Raw genomic sequence first — 23,052 nt, 5'->3', positions numbered from 1 at the left:
AAAATAATGAAATGTATCTTCTAAAATATGAACATATTTCTCATTCTGACTAATGAAAATGATTAAAGTCAAAGTGTGACTTGAAGCATCCATGTTACATTTTTTAGTGCATTGCTTTGAGCAAAATAGAATGAATTTTCGAAACAAGACACACATTTCTTGTCATTCCCTTGGCTTGTCCATTGTTGCCATGGAAATATATACATTTTGCGAGGTTTTCTGTCGATGGAGTAGGAAGCCAAAGATTTAAATCGCGATGCTTTTGTTTGTTTGTGTGCCCATATCAACGATGGTTCTGACTATTTTTTTTTTGTCAAGTTCAATCCAATTCATTCGATTTTAGATGATCTGTTTTTTTCAATCATTTAGGAATGTTTTAACAAACACTGGTAGGAGATATTTATCAAATAAGTTACACACTTTAGAGATAGTTTATGGAAGACAAAATCGGTGGCAATACACTTTTGTTCAGCCTACGAAACACAGAGCTTTAGTTTTGAAACTTGTTTTTAAACAGAATGAACCGTTTTTTTGTTCCAATTTTCTGTTGGGTCCTTTTTTGACGATTTTGACAAAGGAAATGACAGTTGACACATTTGGTGTTGGTATACTGTGAATGAGTAGAAAAGACTATTTATTTAAATCCTTTATCAACATGTTTGAGCCGGTAAAGATTTTCACATCTAAAATTGGTTATTCGACATTTTGATGTCTTATGTTGAACCTTGTGTTCTCTGTAAAAATGAAATGCCATTCTATTTGTGTATTTTACAACTGGCTGAGACTATTTGTAGGGTTTTTAAAGTCCGGAATTATTAAACAGAATGTTCGACGAGTCAAGTCATTATGCTCATATACCCCCAGTGCAATTTTATAAAGTTTTAAATCCTAATAAGGATTGTATATTATCTGGAGCCCGCATAGACAGCGTGACACGAACCTTTTGTCAATTTAAATACATTATTATGACCAACTAAAATGTTACTAACCGTAACTAGTATTGATCTCAAGGACAAATTGCGGATTATGTAAATGGGTTAAAACAGGTTTTCTGATGTTATAGAAAGTAAAGAAGTCAGTAGGAAATGCGAAAGGTGCAAACCGAAGCATTACGCATACGCATCAGTTGAATCCAAAGCTAAGGACATACGAGCCCGATCACGACGATCAAAATCGCCAGCAATTTTTCATGGAGGGGCACACGAAGCGAATATTTTGGAACGTGTATCACTCGGCGGAATTTTGTCATCGACCACGTGATTGGTACAGAATCAAGTCCGATTGGTTTAAGAAATATCGATCGCACGACAAAATACGCCAAACACGGGCAGAATTTAATTTTAAAATTCGCCTCAATCGGCCAATAAAATATGTTTGTCTGCCTCAACATAATAAAATTAAATATCAGCAATAGCTAGCAATAAATCGTAATTGGATGATTGCCTCAATGCAAATTGGAATTTGAAATGTGCATTGTACCGAGAATCGAAAAACATACGTAATATGATTTTCCCATTATGTTAGGGACAATCGCACAAAAGACACGTTTCAAGGGATCCAAAACATACAAAATCTTTCATGGTTTAATTTACATAATGTGTTAAAAATAAAAAAAAATCCATTTAAATCGTAGAACGATTTGACACCTATTTGTGTTGTTAGGTGATTGTTTGTGTGCGGTAAAAAAGCTCATTGTGAAACGCTTATGCGTCATTTATATGGTCTTTCAATATTCTGTTTAAACCTTTCAATGGGCATTATGTTTTTTGTTGGTCAAAATTTTTGAAAACTATACACCAAAATCTAGCACCTTAACTCAAGTGGAAGAAATCCAGTCGGTAATTTTTTAACATCTAAAGTATTAAAAAGGTTGACGTAAACTTTTAAGTTTCGTTATGCTTTTGAAAGGTGTTAGGCTACATAAATATAAATTGCATATCAAGACATTTTTTCAGATATAATTTACGACGTTTTTGGTTATGCAAATTTTACATACTTCCCCTTTAAGCTAAGAAGCACTTTAAGACTTATACAATATTTTTTTTTTTGTATTTAGATCGACATAAAAGCAATTCAGGGTGTTGGCGAGTTTTTAATACAAAGCAATTATTGCAATTTAGAAGTCTATTTTGAGTGTACTTTTCGGAATTTTTTTTAAAGTACACTAATAAAATATGCACGGCTGATAATTTGATTTGCCTGCGTATATGGGCTGGTTAATGCATAATGATTGTGTGGTATGTTTTATAATTTTCGCTAACCGAAAGGCTCATGGTTCAATCTCGACGGATTATCCAGCCCGGTTTTCCCTGTAAGTGATAAAGATCGAAGGGGCTGCCATAGTAAAACATATTGTCATTCGGTTGGGACAATAAACCGAGATCCTGTGTGCTACAGACTCGACAGTTGGAAAATCGGAAAAGAGTACACTAATGCCGCTGTCCTGACAAAATGTCTCTCATTGTACAATGCTGTGGTTTAATTAGGTAGAGAAAAGTAGGGCGAAAACTTCATGTTATTTTTGATAATATTTATAGAGTTTCTGGAACATCCTTCCACAGTGAAGTTTCCGAATCCGACTGAATAAAAGTTTGAATTTCCATTTCATTTCATTAAGAAATTATGCGATTTACATAAACACTTAACTTTAGTATCGACTTTTAGTTAAGTTTTCACTTTTTTTGGAATTTACATTACTAAAATAGGAAATTTCTATGAGTCACCTTTTCTAAGAAATAATGTTAAACACGTGCTGTTTACATAATTATGTACAAGTTTCCTGCATATAGTGTGATATTCACTATATATCTCCACTTATGTCGGGACCGTATAGGAAACTACGCATGGTTCGTACATGGAAATTATTACATGGAAGTTATTTCCATGCAAGCACCACGGGGAGCGAACCTCCAGTTTAACAAGTGTACAGGTGCAAAAAGTTTTGAGTAAATATTTTTCTCCTTGGGATATAAATGAGATTTTACCTCCACATATAATATATTTTTACCTATAAAATGCTGGCATTGCACAATGCAGAACATGGTATTCTCTTCAAATGTCTGAAAATAAACAGGAATTTTCGTTGCACCCGTACGCTTTCCCAAACAATATTTTCTTCTGAATCATACTACTTTACTTGACCTGATCAAATAGAAATTTACGTCCTCCTTCGCAGTTTGCATTGAGGGTAATTTGGCATGGACAATTCCATTAGACTTTCCAATCATTGTCTAAACAACGTTTTTGTCTAACCAAACGACTAGACGCCTTCCCTCCGCCCAACACCATTGACCATTGGTAAAACTGGGTTGAAAATCTATAATTACAGTGTTTTTATAGGTTGTAAAAGTTAAACCATTGATATATACTTTGAATAATTAATAACTTTGAACGAAATGCAGAATTGAAAGCGAATGGTGTTGTGATTTAGTTTTAAATATACATGTATATTGAAAGCGTGACTGAAGTTGGGAAGGAACGCTATAAACCTATATCAGATATCCTACTTAAGTATGAAAATGAAAGTCGTGTTTGAAAGAGGAAGAGATATTCAATTTGCAATTTCAGTTATACCAGTCATCAATTCAACTATCTTTTCGGAGAAACCTAAACAAGCATTCACGTGATATTTGACTTCCATCGACTTGTAATTATTTGCGAATCATCAATTCAAATCTGTAAGATCCTGAAAATGACGTCAGGGAATTTTTCTATGAAATTTGCGGTTGTGTCGAGCCGAGGAAGGTTGAATACATTAATAATTTATCGATAGTTGTGGAATATTCCACTGCAAAGAACCGGTCCAAGGCTGCCCGGGACGAACTTGATAAAATAAATTGTCTGAGACTTTAATTTGCTAGCTCCGCATTCTTCCCTCTTCAATCGATAAGGCGGAGTTTTCAGTAATGACTAGCTTAAAGCGATTAAATGAGATTAAAATGTCTGCAACATTTTCCTTTAATAGGTAAATAGATTTATCTGTGTCAAATTAGATCTGATATACTTTTATTGATTAACCTCGTCGAAAATAAATTTAATGATGAAAGATGTAAACAATAGAGACAGAGTACATACACTATTAATGTTTAGTAATTCAAATACGAAGGAAACACAGGTTCATCGTGCGACAGGATTTCCAAAGTCGTAACGAGCAGTTGTTTTGTTATTTTACATAAAAAAAAAAGAAATTTAGTTGAGTTTTTCTTTCACTATCCACTTTTGCAGAGTTTATTCGTCATTTTTCGATATGAGCGAGTCGTCCATGTCAACTGGGCGTATCCTATGAGAAGCAATGGATCTGAAAACTCCATAAACTGATCGTGTAGGGCGTCGTCAAATCTAATTATCTTTTTTATCTTCTGTTATTTGTTTACAAATTTAATTAGATAAAGCGTCGTCAAGCGCCGTTATTGAAAACAGTAGTCAAAATAGAGGAGAAAGAACTTATCTAAATTGTTTAGGGATTCTTGAGGTACTCTGTCTGTAGGTCATGCTTTGATAAGAAATGTTTATCGCTTTGAGAGATTGAAATGGAATCCTTAGAGATACAACATATAATTGACTCTACTTCAATCTTACTATATTGACGCATTCAGACGAGTCGTTGCCATGGTGATAAAATTATACATCCTTTTTTGGTTAATAATGATATATTCTGGAATTTATTCTATAAATAGGTGAAAATTATATTGATTTTATGGTCTACGATTTTTCTTGTCGGGAAAAAAAACTTTAATTCAAGCTTATGGTTGAAAGCCTACACCGGGCCGACTTTCTGAAGCACTGGCAGTTGCATCAGAAATTTTATCTTGAGGATTGGAACATCATTATTAAATATTTGAAAACCGGATAGGCATTTGGATGGTATAGAACAAGGCCTGTTGCGGATGATACTCAAGGTGCGCACCCTTCTTGAACACTTGATGCCGTTTTTGGACTGGGTTTGTCAATTTGGCATTCTTATCTGAAACAGGAAAGGAGGACGCAAAACTGGATTTTTCAAGTGTATGGCTGTTCTACCATTACATCGATAGCATCTTTTTTTGCTATTTTAGTTTAAATTGTTTAAAACTATATTATTGTCCTATTATTTGACGTTTCGGCTTACTGCCTTCTTCAGAAACACCCAAAATAGATCTCGATCACATCTTATTCCGTTATTTTACTAACTATTTAAAGTTTTGAATACCTTATTGTTTATCTTTCCAGATGCAAAACCAAGCAGAGCCAGATCACTCCCATATGTTATTAAATGGCGAGAAGCCGGGATGGTCAGCCAACACAGATATCGCATCATCAGATGGTACGGCTTCAACAGCTGACGAAAAGTTACAGAAAAGGGAAACCTGGGGCCGCAAGTTTGATTTCCTGTTGGCCTGTATCGGGTTTTCCGTTGGTCTCGGAAATGTTTGGAGATTTCCTTTTCTGTGTTATAAAAATGGCGGAGGTGAGAATTCCATTCTTTACACAATGTTTGGTTTGATCGATGAAACCAGATAACGACCAATTTATGTCAGACGTGTTTTTGCATCTTGTAGTGATAAATTTCCAGGCACAATAGTTAGACCAGTGAATTTCGTGCTGTACTATATACTATACGAATATCCCCAGACCCAAACAATAGACAATGATTATTTAGCCGACTTTCTAAAGATCAGCATGCGGTACGTGTTGGTAATATCATGAGCACCAGACATTCATTACACAAGTAAAGTTTTATGACCACTAGCAATAACTATCTGATATAAGAGAAACTATAAAGTTCGGAATCGAAAAATTATACATCCAGCTAGTAACATTACACATGAGTTATTTAGAATTGAGCTCCTCAATATTTCTTGAAATTTCGATGAAATAACACCACTTTTTTAAAGTCGAATGGCAGAAGTATTTTAATTTGCATTTAAAGGATTTGACCGAATCGAGTTACTTGCTCTTTGTAATGATATAACAGTTATATCTGCTATACCAATAAAATCGTTTCATGTAAGGTTCCACAAGTAGCAATCAAGTTTTGGTTATCACAGTGCAATGATAAAACAGTTATAACTGCGCTGTTAGACTCTTTATATTAATGAATTATTTATTCTACAATCATAAAACATAATGTATTACTTGGAATACAAATCATCAACAAACTTGAAACTTGAAGATCAAATAGGTAATGTTTATGCAATTTATTACTAATCTTGGTTGGGTAATTCCATATGTTTATAACAGCCTATTAGCCAAAGATTTCAAACAATATAGCTTAGTTAATGCCAGACAAAATATTGTTATCGTTAGTCCTTTTTTCTCCCACATTTCCTACATAAATTCTATTCTACAAAGGTCGAATGAAAGTCGGCTTAGCTCTAAGGTTTCAAAATGGAACAAGCTTCCTCTTTTCTATTTACCTATAACATTTGTGGGATTGCAAAACATACCGGAATTTTATATTATGAAAAACTGACTTCTTAAAATAAGACTTTCAAGTTTATTTTTGGTTATTTGGCAAGTTAGTTGTGGAAAACATATTTCTTAGCAGTGGGTTTTAATTGATTTTTATATGTGAATCATTTAGGTTGTAGCCCACTTTCTTTCTCTTTCCAAGTGTCTAGGGCTTGAACGCCACGTTATTTATTATAGTACAGTATACAGTTATTTTCTTAAACAATGTAATTAATTATGCTTTAATTAAAATAAAATTACGTTGTATCAATCTATGTATTAGTATGGGCGAGCTAAATAATCGTCCGTGGATATTCATCATAAAAAATCGGTCAACGGAAATTGTAATTCTTTGTGCCTGACTGACTGGATGTTATGAAGTAAATCTTTTAACATCACGTAGCGAATCAATTGGATAAAATTTGACATATTTGTTTCCACAAATAGACTTTCTATGCCATGTACAGATATCGAGATATCGTAGCCTGTTATACTTCCTATAACTTGGTACCCCTCTGCGATCGGAAATTGTCAACTGACCTCGATTATAACTGCTAAAGAGTCCACGTTGTTTTTCGTGTTTTATAAGTTGTTTTTCATGTTTTATAAAACATCGTGTATAAAATATTCGGAATTTATCATTGCTGAATGTACAACTTTACTTACCTGTCGTTACTGAAAGGATCTCCTTTAAGAATCCTCATAAACCTTGAAGCATTGTTCCAAAATCTTTGCATCATATTAATTGAAATCAAAAGTGACGGTATTGTCACAGACCCAGAAGAATTAGCATCTTTAACGTGGACACTATGTAAGAGATTTGAAATCATGATGCAAGCAGAAGATTCTAGACTCGAATAGAACCAGAAATATCTGGAAATTGCATACGGGGTATTATGTAGCAGTCTAGAAATTTCTAGTTAAGATTATGTAAACATCTATTTGCAATGATTGGCCAGACAGCACAGTCTTTTGGCATATTATCGCTATTTATTTCACCAGTCACTCAGGACCTTTGAGACCGGTGAGCTCAGTTGTTGTTGATTGTGGACTGATGGGGTCGTATTCAATATTTCAAACAGGTACCATCAATATATCGAAATGAACACTGATGAACACAGTTCCATTAATCGGATACAAATCGATGGTCGCTTACTCAAGAATGCTTCTTTTAGCGAAACTTTGTTTGGTTAATTAAGAGTATGAGGCAAGTTCGACTTTTTTTTTCAAACAAAGCAGTTTAAGAAATATTCTCTTTGACTTTGCTGAACAGGTTTTAATTTATACCATTCTTATCCGAATATGACATTTTCAAACATTTGTTATATTTAAGAAGAAAATACCTAAGTACCAGTATGCCAACGGTTTGTTGTTTGCTCTTTGGAACAGATTTCGGTTTGCATTTAAGGAAGGGTGATTTTGTATTGTTTTAGTTTAAGAATAATAATGTTATATATAAGTAAATACGAAAATGACATTTTGGAACGCACCTTCCATGTATCATTTCGGTTAGCATTGGTATGTAAGGGATGGGCACTCATGTATTGTTTTCTTTTACAAATATAGACAAATCTTTTCCAATGAATTAATTCATTACAAGGTCAAGGTTACTAGATAGCAACGCTGGCATGTTTTTATCTTTACAGTGGGTGTGTATATCCCACACCAGCCAGTGATAACATGGCAACAGTCAACACGATCAGTTTGCAGCATAACTAAACACCAAAACAATAAAGCTTGCCAAGAAACGTATTACTGACGTCAATCTAATGGTTGTTACACACATGTTAATCGTGTATTTGGGTTATCTGTTCCATGAATGAATACATCAAAATGTCGAATATAAAAACAAACGATTGCGTCATTGGTATTGTTAGCCATGTTCATCTCCATCTGATAGATATCAAATTTGACTTTCAGTTCGTATTTCAGTGTATTACTTTCTGTTTTTTGTCACGATTTAGTTTAAATCCCATGTCTGGAATGAACAGAAAGCTTCGCGTGGATGCGATTGCGTTAAACCGAGATAAGATCTATTATACCACAAATTAATCTGTATATGTCTGATTTATAGACATCTATGTTCCCTAGGTAGAGCATGCAATTAAGGTTAATCTGAATTGATATTGGTGGATCGACTCTCTAACCTCAACCCTATGCATGAAGCTTAATGCTTGTCAAGTATATGCCCAGTAATCTACGATTATAAGGGTCGAGATGACCTGTAAGCTAGTGATGATCATCCTGTAGGGTGGAACGGGTGGTTGAAATTCGGAATATTGGCTGCTTAACAGAAGGAAGTTAACACTTCAGATTAGTATCACTTTAACAGTAACATATCGCCTATCATTTTATTAGTTAGACGTTGTATTAAAAAGAATTAAGGCTTGTGTCCACATACACAATTTATGTTGCGTTTTCACGCCGCGTAAAATGACACGGCGTGTTACTTCGCGTTGTTCTATGTCCACACGAGCGTAGGCGAAAGCACACATGTTAATCATACCGTGACAATGAAGCCAAAGCACTTTATATGTACAATTAACGACCTAAACCTGAAAAAGAAGTCACTGGGTCCTCGTTTTGGGAATATCACCACTGGGTGCAGTGAATATTCTCATATTAGGTTCAGTTTTTTCTAAAGTATGCTCACGTGACAGTTTGATTGCGATTTCATTGGATTAAGCCAAGCGAAAACGCTCTAAAGTGTATTACACAGCGTTAGCAGATCGTTGTGTTTTTGACGACGACCTATTGAAATGCTGTTTAGGGTGTTTCGGAGTTTTCACGCCTTTAACGGTGTCTGCTTTCAATGGGCGTGGATATTAACGAACACCATTGGTTTTCTGCACATCAACTGCATACTATGTAACCATAACATGCACGTTAATCTCTTAACAACCTTTGTTAAAAACACTGTAGATAAGCAGACGGCATTCTGTGTAAACTGACAAAGGCGTTGTATTCGTAGAAATGATATCTTTGTTTCTGTTAGGTCAAATTGTGTCGAAAATGTCGATTGCGAAGTAGGTCAGTATTTAAAGGGAATGTGCCATTAATGCTGATTATACGCGTTTTGTGGAGTGGTTTCTAATAGTCAGGGAATATCATGATTTTATCATGAAATGGTCTACGTATGTGTTGAATAACACTTCCATGTCCTAAGCATTCCTCATTTTGGATAGGCAGAATAATTCTGGAATGAGTCATTAGGACGCTCTAAATACCCCGGGTGGTAGATTCTGGTTGCCAGCTGGTAACAGGACGTGTTCAATGCATATTATAGTTTTTAGCAGATGTTTTTGTTAAATGCCAATATATCGCCAGGTGCAATATAATGCATTTTATAAAATACACCAGGACGTCCTAGTTCGGTGTATTATATTAAAAAAAGGGCAACCTAACCAGTATTTTCTATCACATGGACGCTAAAGGCCATTTGTACTTGGTCACATTTTTAGCATAGTGATTTTAAAGTGGCGGTATTTGCCAGTATTCACAATGCTTATCATAATATATTTACACATCTATAAGCAGATATAAAACTGAATATATGAACCAAGTACGAACGATCCATATCGCAAAACAAAACCAGATACCCAAACAACGAAACATTAGTAACAGCTAATGAACTTTTCACATGAGAAGATTATACCAATCATAGGAATTTCATAATGAAAAGTGGTATCCGGTGTCTTTATTTGATATTAAGAATATTATGGTGAAAATTTCATACAAGAATTGCCCCCCTTTTTGTTGTGAAAAAGAATGATTATACAATAGTAACAAAGATTCTAAAATTAATTTACTAAAGAAGAAATAAGGTTGAAGCCGAGGCATAGCCTCTCGTTAACCTTAGTTGACAAAATTTCCATTCATATGAAAAAGTTTACGGTAACTTTCATGGCTAGCGGAACGGACGATGACACGATATTGTGTCAAGTTGATTCAAACTTTAATAAAGACGATTGTATAGAAAAGGATGGGTAGAAATGTCAAAAAGGCTTTGTAGAGTTGCAAATCTACTTTATAGCCATGAATACGCGCGTTCAAATTCGATGATCTGTCAAAGATTGTATAAGTGTTCAAACTTCGACCATTGATTTTCTGAAGACATCCTCAAACGTTTAGGGCAAAGGGAAGGCAAAATATCAGATAGGATACCTTTCTGCAAGTCTTGTATGTTTACTGCCACTGCTTTCATGCAACGTTTGTTATTGTAGATGTTACAGCTATAAATTTGACGATCTTCATTATGCCTAATGAATATTTTGCGCTTGTACATTTTAATACATTCAGATTTACTTTTAGAAAAGTGAACTCTTTTACACTTAAAAGTCCTTATCTCGGACAGCCGGATGTCCCGTGTAATTTATCTCTGTATTAAACGTGATAATGTATCACCCACCCCTAAAAATGTCAAATATTTTTGTTGTCAAAATAAGTCTTATGAAAGCCATTACCTTCCACATGACATGAAACCTATGTTCATTTATTAAAACAGGCTTACTATAAAACAATAGTTGATTTCTCGTGTGATTTAACTAAAGAAAAATTCAGTCCGTTTTAGAAAATCTTTCTGAGAGTTTTATACCGTAGAGTATTTAATGAAAGATATTGCATATAGTGCTAGTCCGAAATTCGGAAAGGTAGAAACTAGCAATTGTACATTATTGATAATTTATGCTTTGTCGAAAGTAATGGTTTTTTAACATTTTGTAATACAGTATTAAAAAAATAAGGAGGATTAGAGGAACCCTTTGACTTTATGATCCCTCTTGCTTATAATCGATCCCTGCATTCTTTTTGAGAAGTGTCGATAAGCGTGAAATATAACAGCATTTAATTACGTAAAAGTCGTAAATATCACGAAATTGATTATCCTTCATAAGAAAACTAAGAAAAGAAAAACAATTTCCGTGAATTATATGGCTACTCACAAACCAGTACGACTTTGAAATAGATGATCGCGTGCAATAAGACAAACATCATTGGTATATCATTAAATAAAATGATAATTACCAGGTACTTAATCAACTTCGACTGAATAATTCATGGTTTAACCAACTTCAAATGTCAAATATTCATTAAAGACTGGACTCTAAGGAATTAAAGTAATGATGTGGTTATAGTAGTATTCTGTATCCAGATACAAAAACTCCGACATGTAAACGTTATCTGTCGATAGTAATTCCGTACAGGCGTTACCTCACAAAACCTGCAAAAAGAAAGGACCGAAATACCGTTTGATGCTGCCATTGATTCGATTGGACAATAGAAATATATCTCACAAAGCACTTATAGCAATCCTGTTTCTTGTTTATTACAGGTGCCTTCCTGATCCCTTACTTTATAGCTGTGATATGTGGTGGTATACCAGTGTTTTTCTTAGAAGTATCCATCGGTCAGTTCATGTCTGAAGGTGGAATTGGTCCCTGGAAACTTTGTCCAATGTTTCAAGGTAAACTATCTTGGAATTTGTTTAAGACATTGGAATCGTGGCCAAATATGCGTATGTCTTGCCTGAAGTATTGCTAGCCTAGACATGACTTGACATTAATTTATCACATATTATCTATGGAAATCTAAGCAAGTCCTCTAGTATTTGCTGTGAATTTTCGTGAAAAACAGTCTTTCATCCCGACAACCGACACCAAACCTCGTCTTTTTAGCCAGTAATCATATACTTTTATGTTACGACTGTTTTCTTTTAGGTATTGGTTACGCCAGTGCTATTATAGTCTTCTTATTGAATATAGACTATAACATCATCCTAGCCTGGGCGTTCTATTACCTATTCCAATCATTTCAAGCCGTTTTACCATGGTCTACTTGTGATAATGACTGGAACACGGACAATTGTCGAAGTTTTGATAATCGCATCAGTGACGGAAATGGTACCAATCTGACGTCAGTTTTTAACGAGTCGTCTGCTTTCAATGGTTCCGTCTTGTACCAAACTATGACGCACAACTTAAGCCTGAACCAGAACACTTCCGGTCAGGTGATTGATTCCGTAACAGAATTCTGGGAGTATGTATAATTTTCAATAATTTCTTTTTTTTTCTTTAGACATGCTCACTGCAAAATTTGAAATCTGAGAATAAATTAATATGGCGGAAATATTTTTGATCTTATTTTTATCATTTTCTCGAGAAGTCGCCATCTTGGATATTGTAAGCAAAAGCAGGATTTTGGAGAAAATACGCCACCATTTAAAAAAAAACTTAAAAGGTTGTTGAAATAAACTATTTTTTTTGGTTTGAATTATTGAGAAATTCAACACTTTTCAAATTATATTATTTGGTTCGAAGATTTTCATAATGATATGAATAATTTTGAATTTTGCAGTAAGTTTATTGTGCAAGGTATCTAACTATATTATATATATATAAAGCACCCGATAACTTTTTGCACTTATCTAATTTGCCAAGCCCTTAAATTATCTAAAGCTCATTTTCAGCTCTCAGAGGTGAGTGTTAAACTCCAACAATGCTCTTTCGAGAGCCCCTACAGAAAAATGTCTTGTTAAGATTTCCATACGTAATGAAAAACTATCATTAAAGACCGTCATTGTTGCAGAAGTTGTAAAAGCACTCCTCGATGGCACATCGCCTGATCAGTTTTTCAGAAAAATGCTATCTAGAATGCAGTTTCAACATTTGCAAACAGTTGAAGTCACTTGAAACCCTCAAACTCATACCCAGATAGCATTCGGCTTTGAAAGTTGTTGCGGTTGTTAGACAGCTAATATTCACTTAACGCAACACTACATTTTGAGTATTTTTTTTTTTTGTCAAATTGGTGCGTTAGTGAATAGTACATTTTCTCTAAAAATGCTTATCTTGTTTCCGTTGATTTTACTGCAGGTCATTTAAAAACGCGTGTTCAATCTTCAAAGTCGAAAGAAGTTTGGGTTTGAGTAAAACGCCGTAAAATATTATGACCAATGTATTTAACTGAAAAATATAAACTTCGTATATAAAATATTAGTTTTGAATTAAATTTTGCAATATTAAACATGTTATTCGTTGAAAGGGTATGATATGTTTTATCTTAACCGATGATGGAATTTAATCCTGGCTAGTTACATATAATTTCAGGGCACGAATTAACATTCACGCCTCGACCTGAGCCTCGTGATTAAATGACATTTTTACAAAATCTGACTTGGCAGTCATTCAGCTTCAACCAATACGATTCGTGATTAATCATTAATGTCGACTAAGTAATGCGACGAATTTGGGCCATTACATCTTAGTCTTTTCTGTACGGATATTCAAAAAATCAATGCGTACGACGAAAAAGGTAGTGTTTCAGAAACATATAGCATAAACAATAGTAGTTATGCCTTAAACTTAGAAAGCTAGGATGAATTTTGTTATGGTGCAGACAAGATAACCCGCCCTTTTCTAATTATTTGATAATGTTCTTGGTTTCGGGTACAATTATGCACATGAAGCATTTGAGAGTATTTGAGCACCGTAGTAAACAACCTGGTTGAGGGCATTAACCTCAATTAATTAATTAATTAACCAATATTTGAATAATACATCAGGAACCTTTTATATTCTAAATGTTCGGAAAATGAACTGCAATTTCAATTTCTATTGATTCATAGAGAAAACTCAATATAAACAATATTTTTGCTAGCAAGAAAACTGCATGATGGCTTGCTTTGCTCGCGAGCTTGAAATACGCAATATTGTGTACTGCGAGATATAAAAATGTATATCATGTTCAAGCTATGATCTATGGCTCTGGGCTTCTGCCATTGTTGTTTGTTGAGATGGCATTTAGGATTTGAAAAATATTTGGCCAATCTGAAAAATATTCTTTACTTCAGTGCCTGAAAGGTAGGTCTAAATTTCAATAATGTAACTCCATTTGGTTTTCACATTTGTTGGGTTTTTTGCATTGCTAACAGTAACAATCGAATATCGTGTTTAATATTGCAAAATTATTTTATTGATGAAATGTATTTTGAATAAGCTACAAGGGCTGTTACTAAGACCGAAACTCTTATAGAATCCAGACCTTTGAACCAAGGTCGGTTATTGAAAGCAATTCAAATAAATTGAGATTCAGATATACCGGCTTCTGTTTAGTAACAATCCTTATAGATTTTTTATGAGAGTTATTTTCATTATCATTGACATCGATGGAACACACCATTGTTTCATCTTCATTGCTATTAAGTTCCATTATCATTTCACTATCATTTTTTTCATTATCATTATCATCTTGAGAGGTACATTTATATATACTAATTGCTCCGTTTGGTTATGTACATTCTGAAGTTATTTACAAGTGCTTAGAGCGCATTTATTTGTCCATTGTTTAGAATACCGTCCCTCGTAACGGTGCCCTGATTACATAGAGTTTAACTACGAGCTTCATTAGTCCCCATTGCCATTTATGTTCTTCGAGATTTGGTGGTCATTCTTGTGATCGTGCCTTGCAATTTGAAAATTTATGTACATTATCTCAGATCATTATCCAGATGACTGGATTTCACACAGTTGACATGTATACTGTGGGCAAATTGAAATAACGACATCCCCGGACAAATGAGGATCCGTACCATTTGAAGCATTCGCCTTTGGGTGATGATCTGAATGAACCACTGAACCTCGAAGTATTTATATATGAAAGTTATATATATATTTAATAGCATTTGTTAGTTTTAAGGATTCAAAAGGCATTAATGTACATGAGTGCATACGATTTTAGCCATTTAGTCATTGCCAATTTGTCTCTTTGCAAAACTTTTTTATTCTCGATCATAGAAATCAACGTTGGAAGACCCTTCCCAAACAAGCTCTAGTTTTCAGCTTATTTAGGCATTGCTTCTACTGATGAAGTTAACTTTCTCTGATAAGAAGCGGTGTCTATCTTTGGCATCGATGCGTCCCCAAGATGTTCCCTATCAGTTGTGATGCATAAACTGAGGGGCTTAGAAACCCCACAGTTACCCATGACTGATAGGCTCTACACAAAATTAGTCTGGCTGAGCAAAATTTCATCAACTATGATAAGTACTGTTTAAAATCACTAAAAAAAAAAATACAAAACGGAATAGTTAATCTTGATCGAAAATGAGAAAAAAAATCTTACCAAATTTGTCCAAAATGCAGAATAGAATTCTGCCATCTTACTAAATATCCAATTCACATCATCATCTAAACAATGATATATTGTGTTGTTATTTGACCTCTCTTGTTATTGCTTTGTTGTTGTCGCCATTTTGTTTTCAATATGGCGGCATCTTCTTTTCGGCGCTGCACATATATAAGAATATGTTGCAGTCGCTTAAACTAATAATAAACAGCCATTATAGTGTAGAAATTTCTTCAGGCGGAAAGTCCTGCAACTGTCCAGCGGTGTGGGGTCTCCTGGCAACATCAAGTGGGACCTGGCCCTATGTCTGTTACTCGCATGGATCGTGGTGTATTTCTGCATCTGGAAGGGCATTAAGAGCTCTGGAAAGGTGATCTATTGAATCGGTGTTCTTTGAGTGTGCTTTTGTAACACCGATATTCTATTATTTTGTTTTAAAATTTTAATAACATGTTTGCAGAATTTTTATCCATAACTTTTAGTATTTTTTCAAACCCCCCTGTGATAAACCTTAAATTGAATGCGGTGTCGTTGGAGGACTTCAAAAGCTTTCAAATAACACCACTTTCGATCATGACAAAGTCTCATTGATTAAATGAGCGGTAAAATTATATTGTGATTCACATCCCTTTTTTGGAAACACAAGTTATCCATCGGCACCGATTTTTTCTCTTTCCTAGAAAATATGTAAACTGTAAATGAATTTTTCTATAATTTTCAAAAAAGTAAAGAAAATTAAATATTTTTGTTTCAGAATATATTTTAGGAAATTTTTAATATATCCTCGTGTGTTTCTATTTGTTTATTTAGGTTATGTATTTTACGGCTACCAGTCCTTACATCCTGATGTTGGTCTTGTTGATTCGTGGTGTAACACTAGATGGCGCATCGGAAGGCATAAAATACTATTTGCTCCCTGATTGGTCCAAATTAGCCGAACCACAAGTGAGTTTTTTTTTTCAATTTTATGTTTTCAATATTCTAGTTTGCTTGGGTGATGCCCAATCGCGTATTATTTGGTAACGTGTGCTTATCTTCTATAGGCTATTTTTCGTTATTGATTGCATAATGTAACCTGTACCACTAATTATGTTTTCAGGTTTGGGTTGATGCCGGTACTCAGATTTTCTTTTCCTATTCTATCAGTTTGGGTACACTTACCGCATTAGGCAGCTACAATAAATTTCACCACAATTGTTATCGGTAAGCCATACTTACTTGTTTAAACACAGTTGGACGCCCACAGAAAAGGAAAATTTCCTTACCAAAATTTAGGCAAAGGGGCAACCATCGTCAGGGTAATACTGAACTTTGTAATACAGTTATGTTCATATCTGGGAGCTAAACCATAGCTTCCTACCACACGTACCACTTGAAAAGATCGATACAATGTTTAAGAAACAAGCAAGGACATATGCCTTTCGGTTTTCTGAACATAAAGCCTCAAGCACTCTTAGTGCAAAGAATTATATACATTTTTCGTTTATATCAATCTTTGTATTTTGCAGTGATACTGTTATGTTTGCTGCTGTAAACAGTGGTACTAGCTTTCTAGCTGGCTTTGTCACCTTCTCAGTACTTGGCTTTATGGCTAAACAACAAAATGTTAGCATATCAGAAGTAGCAGAATCAGGTAGGTGAAAAAATAAAAGCCTTTGTTTAGTTGAAGAAAATACCTAGTCTACCCCTTTTCTGAACTATGGAAAAAAAGACCAACGGGTGTGTTGCAGAATACAATTTTAGAAGGTGATCTCTCTATATTTGTGACCCAGGCCATCGTTTTATATACAAGTTGTCTGTAACATAGCTGGTCTAATGACAAACTAAATTAATTATTTTCTAAACATCGTATAATTAGGTTTGTTATGAACTACAAACTCCATTAATTAGTTGATACCTTCAAACATACCGTCATAATATATAACACAGCGTGAAACCCTTGAGTAACAGCAAATATCTGGTTTTTTTGTAATACTTCTCAAACAGTCCTAAATTCAGTATGCAATTAGGTGGGTATTGTCGAGCACTGGCACTCACGTAAGTAAACGATTTCCAAATATAAAACATATGCATTCCACAATTCATCAGTGTTTCAGATTGCATTTTGAACCGAAAAAAAAGGTTTATCCAAAGGTTTTAACATTCTGGACAGTCGTTGTTTCAAAAACGAAAGACACAAACACATCCCCCCCCCCCCCTGTCGAATAGGGAGGGCCTATAACTGGACAGTCGTTGTTTCAGAAACGAAAGACACAAACACATCCCCCCCCCCCTTTTGGAATAGGGAGGGCCTATAACTTAACTTGGAATTACCATGAAGATGAATATTTGACGTGTTTGTTATACCTTCTTTCAAGTTGGCTACAAAATGGTAAACATCCCCACTACATCTGAAAATCTGTAATTGGTTCAGTCGTTGACCTATTTACATCATCACACAATTCCTCGACATGTAAAATCTAGGTTAATGTTTTGGTAAATAAGAAAAAATAACTAAAATAAACACTAGTTTCTATTATTATACCAAGCAATCTGTCAGTTGATGTTAAAAGTTTAAAACAGTTTGGTAGTTTGGATGCCCACTTTTGCATTATTACGTGAAGTGAAGTGAGTATACAACACTCATAAGGAACAGACAAGAGTAATTGAAATATATAGTTTAATCAGTTCAGCAGAATATAAGATAAAAAATATCTGTTATAACCGACGTGAATTGTATAAAGAAAAATTTGGCAAAATATAATTTTCAGGGTAGGTTTGACTTTTCACTTACGGACTTCAATAATGACTTGACATGACATTTTGTTCAATAAGTTCAACAAACGAATAGGAGGACTTTGTTTAAATGTGTTAATGAGTACGACACGTGGTATATATGATTGACAGCTTGAACTCATTATGGCATTGATAACGTTACCGTTTTATCCAAAGAAATAGAAGCCCGTGCATGTCATTGTTAAAAGAAAGGGATGAAGCTTCAAAATAGACTGGTTGTAGCATACCTAAGCTCCACCTACTTTCCTCCAAGATTTTATTTGGCTTAATGTTAAGTTATCCAAGTATGGTACAACAACAAATTGCTGTTAATAGACTGTGGTTTTCCAAAAATGCAATTAGTTACAATACATTTTAACGGTTACGCTCGTGGTATTTAGCATCCTCTGAGACAACACTTATAATTATTTATTTGGAACAAAACAAGAGATGTTTTCAGTGGAATGAATAATTTAAAATAATGAAATATCGATTTGTTTTGTCTGATAAAACGCCGAGGGCTTTTTTCTGAATTTATAATGCTTGGGAGATTTTTTCTACTGCTATTGTGAGAGAAAATTCATTTACAGGCATTCTTATCATAAGTAAAAAAATAAAATAAAAATAAACTAAGACATTGTATATTTTTTATCGTGAGGAAAGTTTTCATTATTGTTACGTTTGTAAATTGGTCTTCCCAGTATTGTTTTTAATCACCAAATATATATTCATTTAGTATTTTTTTTAAAACATAAAAAAATTAATCATTTCTAAGCTTTATATTCATGGAATATCCTAAGCGTGTCTAACTACTGACTTTAAGCTAAACACTGACAAAATTCAAAGCTGAAAAACATGCAAAGAATTACTGATAGGGTTAATGGATCGAAAACAGCATGCTGTCTGCAGCGATGGAAATTTTTGCACGAAAAATATAAATTCATTTAATGTGAGGTGACTTAACGTGTCAGTTGCCAAAAATAGATCTTTATAAAAACAAGAATTCGAGCAGAAAAATAAACACAAGTGATGAATTATAGTGAGATATTAGTGATAAAGCTGTCTTGACATGGTTATCTCTAGAAAGTACTTCACCTTGATTCGCCAAGAGGCCTAGGGGATTAATAAATAATTTAGAAATACATAATCCTCTGCATGTCGTGACTCAAAACAACACCTCAAATTTTTAAGACACAAAAAACTTCTTTCAAAAAATCATAATGAATATGCTTGAAGAATGAATATATGAAAGGCATGGCCTGCATTAATTGGCTTAAATACTAAATATTAATATTCAATTACATCACGCCACCCATTTTGTATGGGAAAAATCACGCTTCTTAAGTATAATTACTATTGTTTTATAGAAAAAGAAGGATCTCTTCATTCTAACTGACATCTTCTGTAAAATATTGCTGACTAAGGAGTCAGTTATATATTCTTTCAATGTGTCCTTTTCTCATTTCAGGTCCTGGTTTGGCTTTTATTGCCTATCCTGAGGCTGTTGCTCAAATGCCCTTTGCTCCACTTTGGTCTGTTTTGTTCTTTGTGATGGTCATCTTATTGGGTCTAGACAGTCAGGTACGTATTATGATTTAGGCTAGTTCCCTGATCTGTAACGTAAATTTGTATAGTCAAATGGTATTTTACATATCAGCAAAGCAGAGAGACTGGAGGCAATTTTTCTACTGAAAGATGAGAGGGTTTTTGATTGTGGTGAGATACAAAATATTATGCTTCTGAAAAGAACACGTTCTTATCTGGATTGCAAACCAATGGGATTAGTACATTTTGCATCCGAATTTTGCTTTTTTGCAGAAGACCAACTGATCTGACCAGTTGTGATTTTAGACCATTTTCATCAACCATTTGATTAACTGCTTGAACAATAGAACAGTGATATATGAAAATTACACTTTCAAACGTTTCACAAGGCGTTATCTATACTTTACGATAGGTTTCAATATCTTTGAATATTTGTTACAGTTTGTTGGAGTTGAAGGATTTGTTACCGCTGTTGTGGATTTAAAACCACAAATCTTTAGAGTGGGTAAACGTCGAGAATTTTTAATTCTTGGAATCTGTATTCTCTCGTTTTTCATCGGATTGTCCATGGTGACTGAAGTAAGTACACTTCATATTTTGTTTTTGATATTTTAACAGCATATATTCCATTAAGATACATTTTTTGCTTGATGGCATGCCTTGATATCTGTTATATATTTCAATTATTCTTTTTCATACAAATGTCAACATTTGCCCTTTACAAGAATTCATGAATTTTGATTTTTTTAACAAAAAGCTATTGAAAAAGTTTGAAATTTGATATTTGAAAAATAAATATATATAATGTTACACGTCAATATGAATACAAGGTAGGATGGTTTTTAATTTTTAAAAAAATATTTTATTGTATACTAAGACAATTCCCGCCTTTCCTAGGGCGGGATGTATGTATTTCAGCTATTCGACTACTACTCTGCCAGCCGGATAGTTCTTGTAGTGGCCTTCTTCGAGTGTATCGTCGTTGCTTACATTTACGGTATGTTTTGGTATAAGGTGGTATTTAAAAATAGAATGCATTGTTTGTTAGTTGAATTTAACATGATTTAGGTACCATAACGTATTCCCTTTTTATGACATTTGACTTCAAATCTAAAAGCATGAGAGTTCAGTTTTTTTGATGTTTGGGGTTTTCCATAGATTGGTTTCGGTAGAATTTTGTTTTTTTCCCTCGATCGGATTTTGTTTGTGAAGGTTCGGCTAAATTATTATTTTTTTACATATTCATATCGAAGCTTGCATGAGCTATGATTCGTTTGTTCGATAGGGATACAGGTTTTCAATTGGAAAGTTGTTTACATTTTATAACCAAATATTAAGGAAACCAGAAAATCACGAACATTTTATTGGGAATAATGATTCCACAGGGAAAATGGAGGGGGTGGGGGAATAGTTAATCCTTTTCCATAGGGAAGCGTTTAATCTGCTTAAATAAATACTAAAAATATGTTTATTTATAATACGCTGTTTATGAGATACCAATGCAGTTTGAAGATTACATTGATAGATGACTTAAAAGGATGACGAGTTATTTATAAAAGTTTTTTCTTTAAGAGGCACAGGCGGGTGGGATTTTCTAGCAATTTTTACCTCCTGGTATGACCAGTGGTTTTGATGGAAGCGTAAAAAAAATGAAATCAACAAAACACCCAATCCGTTGTTGATTTAGCAACGAATGTTCCAGAGGGTTAGAATGCCCCTACCACCTTAACGAAACAAAAATAATATAATATTATGATTTGTGATAGGTGTAGAAATTCCACGGTGATTGATATTTAAACGTTTTTTTTTCCTCTTCTATTTTAGGGATAGATCGGTTTTATGACAATCTGCAAATGATGTTTGGTTTCCGACCTGGCCCATTCATGAAAATAGCTTGGACATTTATCACTCCAGTATTTACTTTTGTAAGTAATAATTAAAGGTTTTCTGAATTAGGGACATGAATAGCTTCTTTCTGCTAAATTCCGATCTCTCTTCTTCCATATATATATATATATTGAGACCTTGCTACCCAAAATTGTAATCAAAGGCATACTGTTTCTGAAACTCAATAACTGATCTGAATTGAAGGGGGATGCTGTGTGTCTTCTTGTTGCTTTTCCAAAATAGGTAATTGAAGTACGAACTTGGGTATGCATGCAGATTAAAATGAGATTTAGTATCGTACAGATAAATTGCTCCTTATCCTCGAAAATTCATTGGAAGAACTTAGGCTTTGGTTGGTACTTGGAATTTTCTTATGAAAAATATTAAATTCGTTCCAAATGAATTTACCTTTATATTTATTTCAGTCCATCTTCGTCTTGGGAGCTATAAGTTATTCCGAACTGACGTATAAACGAAAACTGATAACTTACTCATATCCCACCTGGGCTATCGCTGTAGGATGGTGTTTGGCTTTAGCCTCTGTTGTATTTATTCCAATTGTTGTTATATTTAAAATACTGAAATCAAAAGGTTCATTGAAAGAGGTGAGTGATGTTGTCAATCTTTGATCGTATAAGTGCCTTTATGTCGATCAGGCAGAATCTGGGAGCAAATGAGATGAGATAGTTGATATATGCGATTTCTGACCTTGGAAATTAAAACAGTAGTCATATCACAGTCAAAATATGAATATCAGCGTCAAAACGGGACTTCAGTACTACACTGCGTTCACAAAAATTTTTTTTAACAACATCTACCACAGGCATAATAACATCAACCATGTATACTATCAGTCCTATTGACATTTTTAAAACCTTTTTTCAGAGAATCGTTGATTTACTGAAACCAAGACTGCAGAGACATCAACTCCGTGACAATGAGGATATGTCAAAAGTTCAGTTAATTGACGATGTGTATCAAACCAATTCCGCCAATGATGATGCAATCGATTCGATAGAGAAACTACCAATGACCAACGAATTTGAGACGGAGGGGATATAATGTACAGTGATGACCTTTCAAAATTGAGAAGATACTCTTAACAGCGAGAATATAAAGCTTTGTTAATACTGCACGACCCATAGTTTCTTCAGAAGGTCATAAATAAAAAGCTTGTGATAAAGCCTCGTAAGAAAAGCTTGTATATATTCAGATGCTGTTATTTGTACGTAGAGACTACATAGATCACGTGATCAAAATAATGCCAATGTTTTTAAGCATAGTTTTTAACATGTTTTTAAAATAGGGCAAAACTTT

The 23,052-nt window shown here is 34.1% G+C and overlaps 1 protein-coding gene across 1 annotated transcript; it reads left to right on the top strand.

Moving 5' to 3' along the window:
- Window positions 1-5,241: 5,241 nt before the first annotated feature.
- LOTGIDRAFT_111250 (hypothetical protein) lies at window positions 5,242-22,797 on the top strand (the record flags this gene model as incomplete). Its single annotated transcript, XM_009048868.1, has 14 exons — window positions 5,242-5,446; window positions 11,759-11,890; window positions 12,144-12,296; window positions 12,345-12,462; window positions 15,787-15,919; window positions 16,360-16,494; window positions 16,649-16,752; window positions 17,058-17,182; window positions 19,772-19,884; window positions 20,290-20,427; window positions 20,746-20,845; window positions 21,673-21,773; window positions 22,161-22,340; window positions 22,621-22,797. The coding sequence occupies 14 exons, from the start codon at window positions 5,242-5,244 to the stop codon at window positions 22,795-22,797; spliced, it is 1,914 nt and encodes a 637-aa protein (XP_009047116.1).
- Window positions 22,798-23,052: the final 255 nt, after the last annotated feature.

This window comes from Lottia gigantea (assembly GCF_000327385.1).
Source record: "Lottia gigantea unplaced genomic scaffold LOTGIsca_13, whole genome shotgun sequence".
Lineage (NCBI taxonomy): Eukaryota > Metazoa > Mollusca > Gastropoda > Lottiidae > Lottia > Lottia gigantea.
Note: the sequence above shows the minus strand (reverse complement) of the source record. Positions and strands in the feature narration are given on the sequence as shown.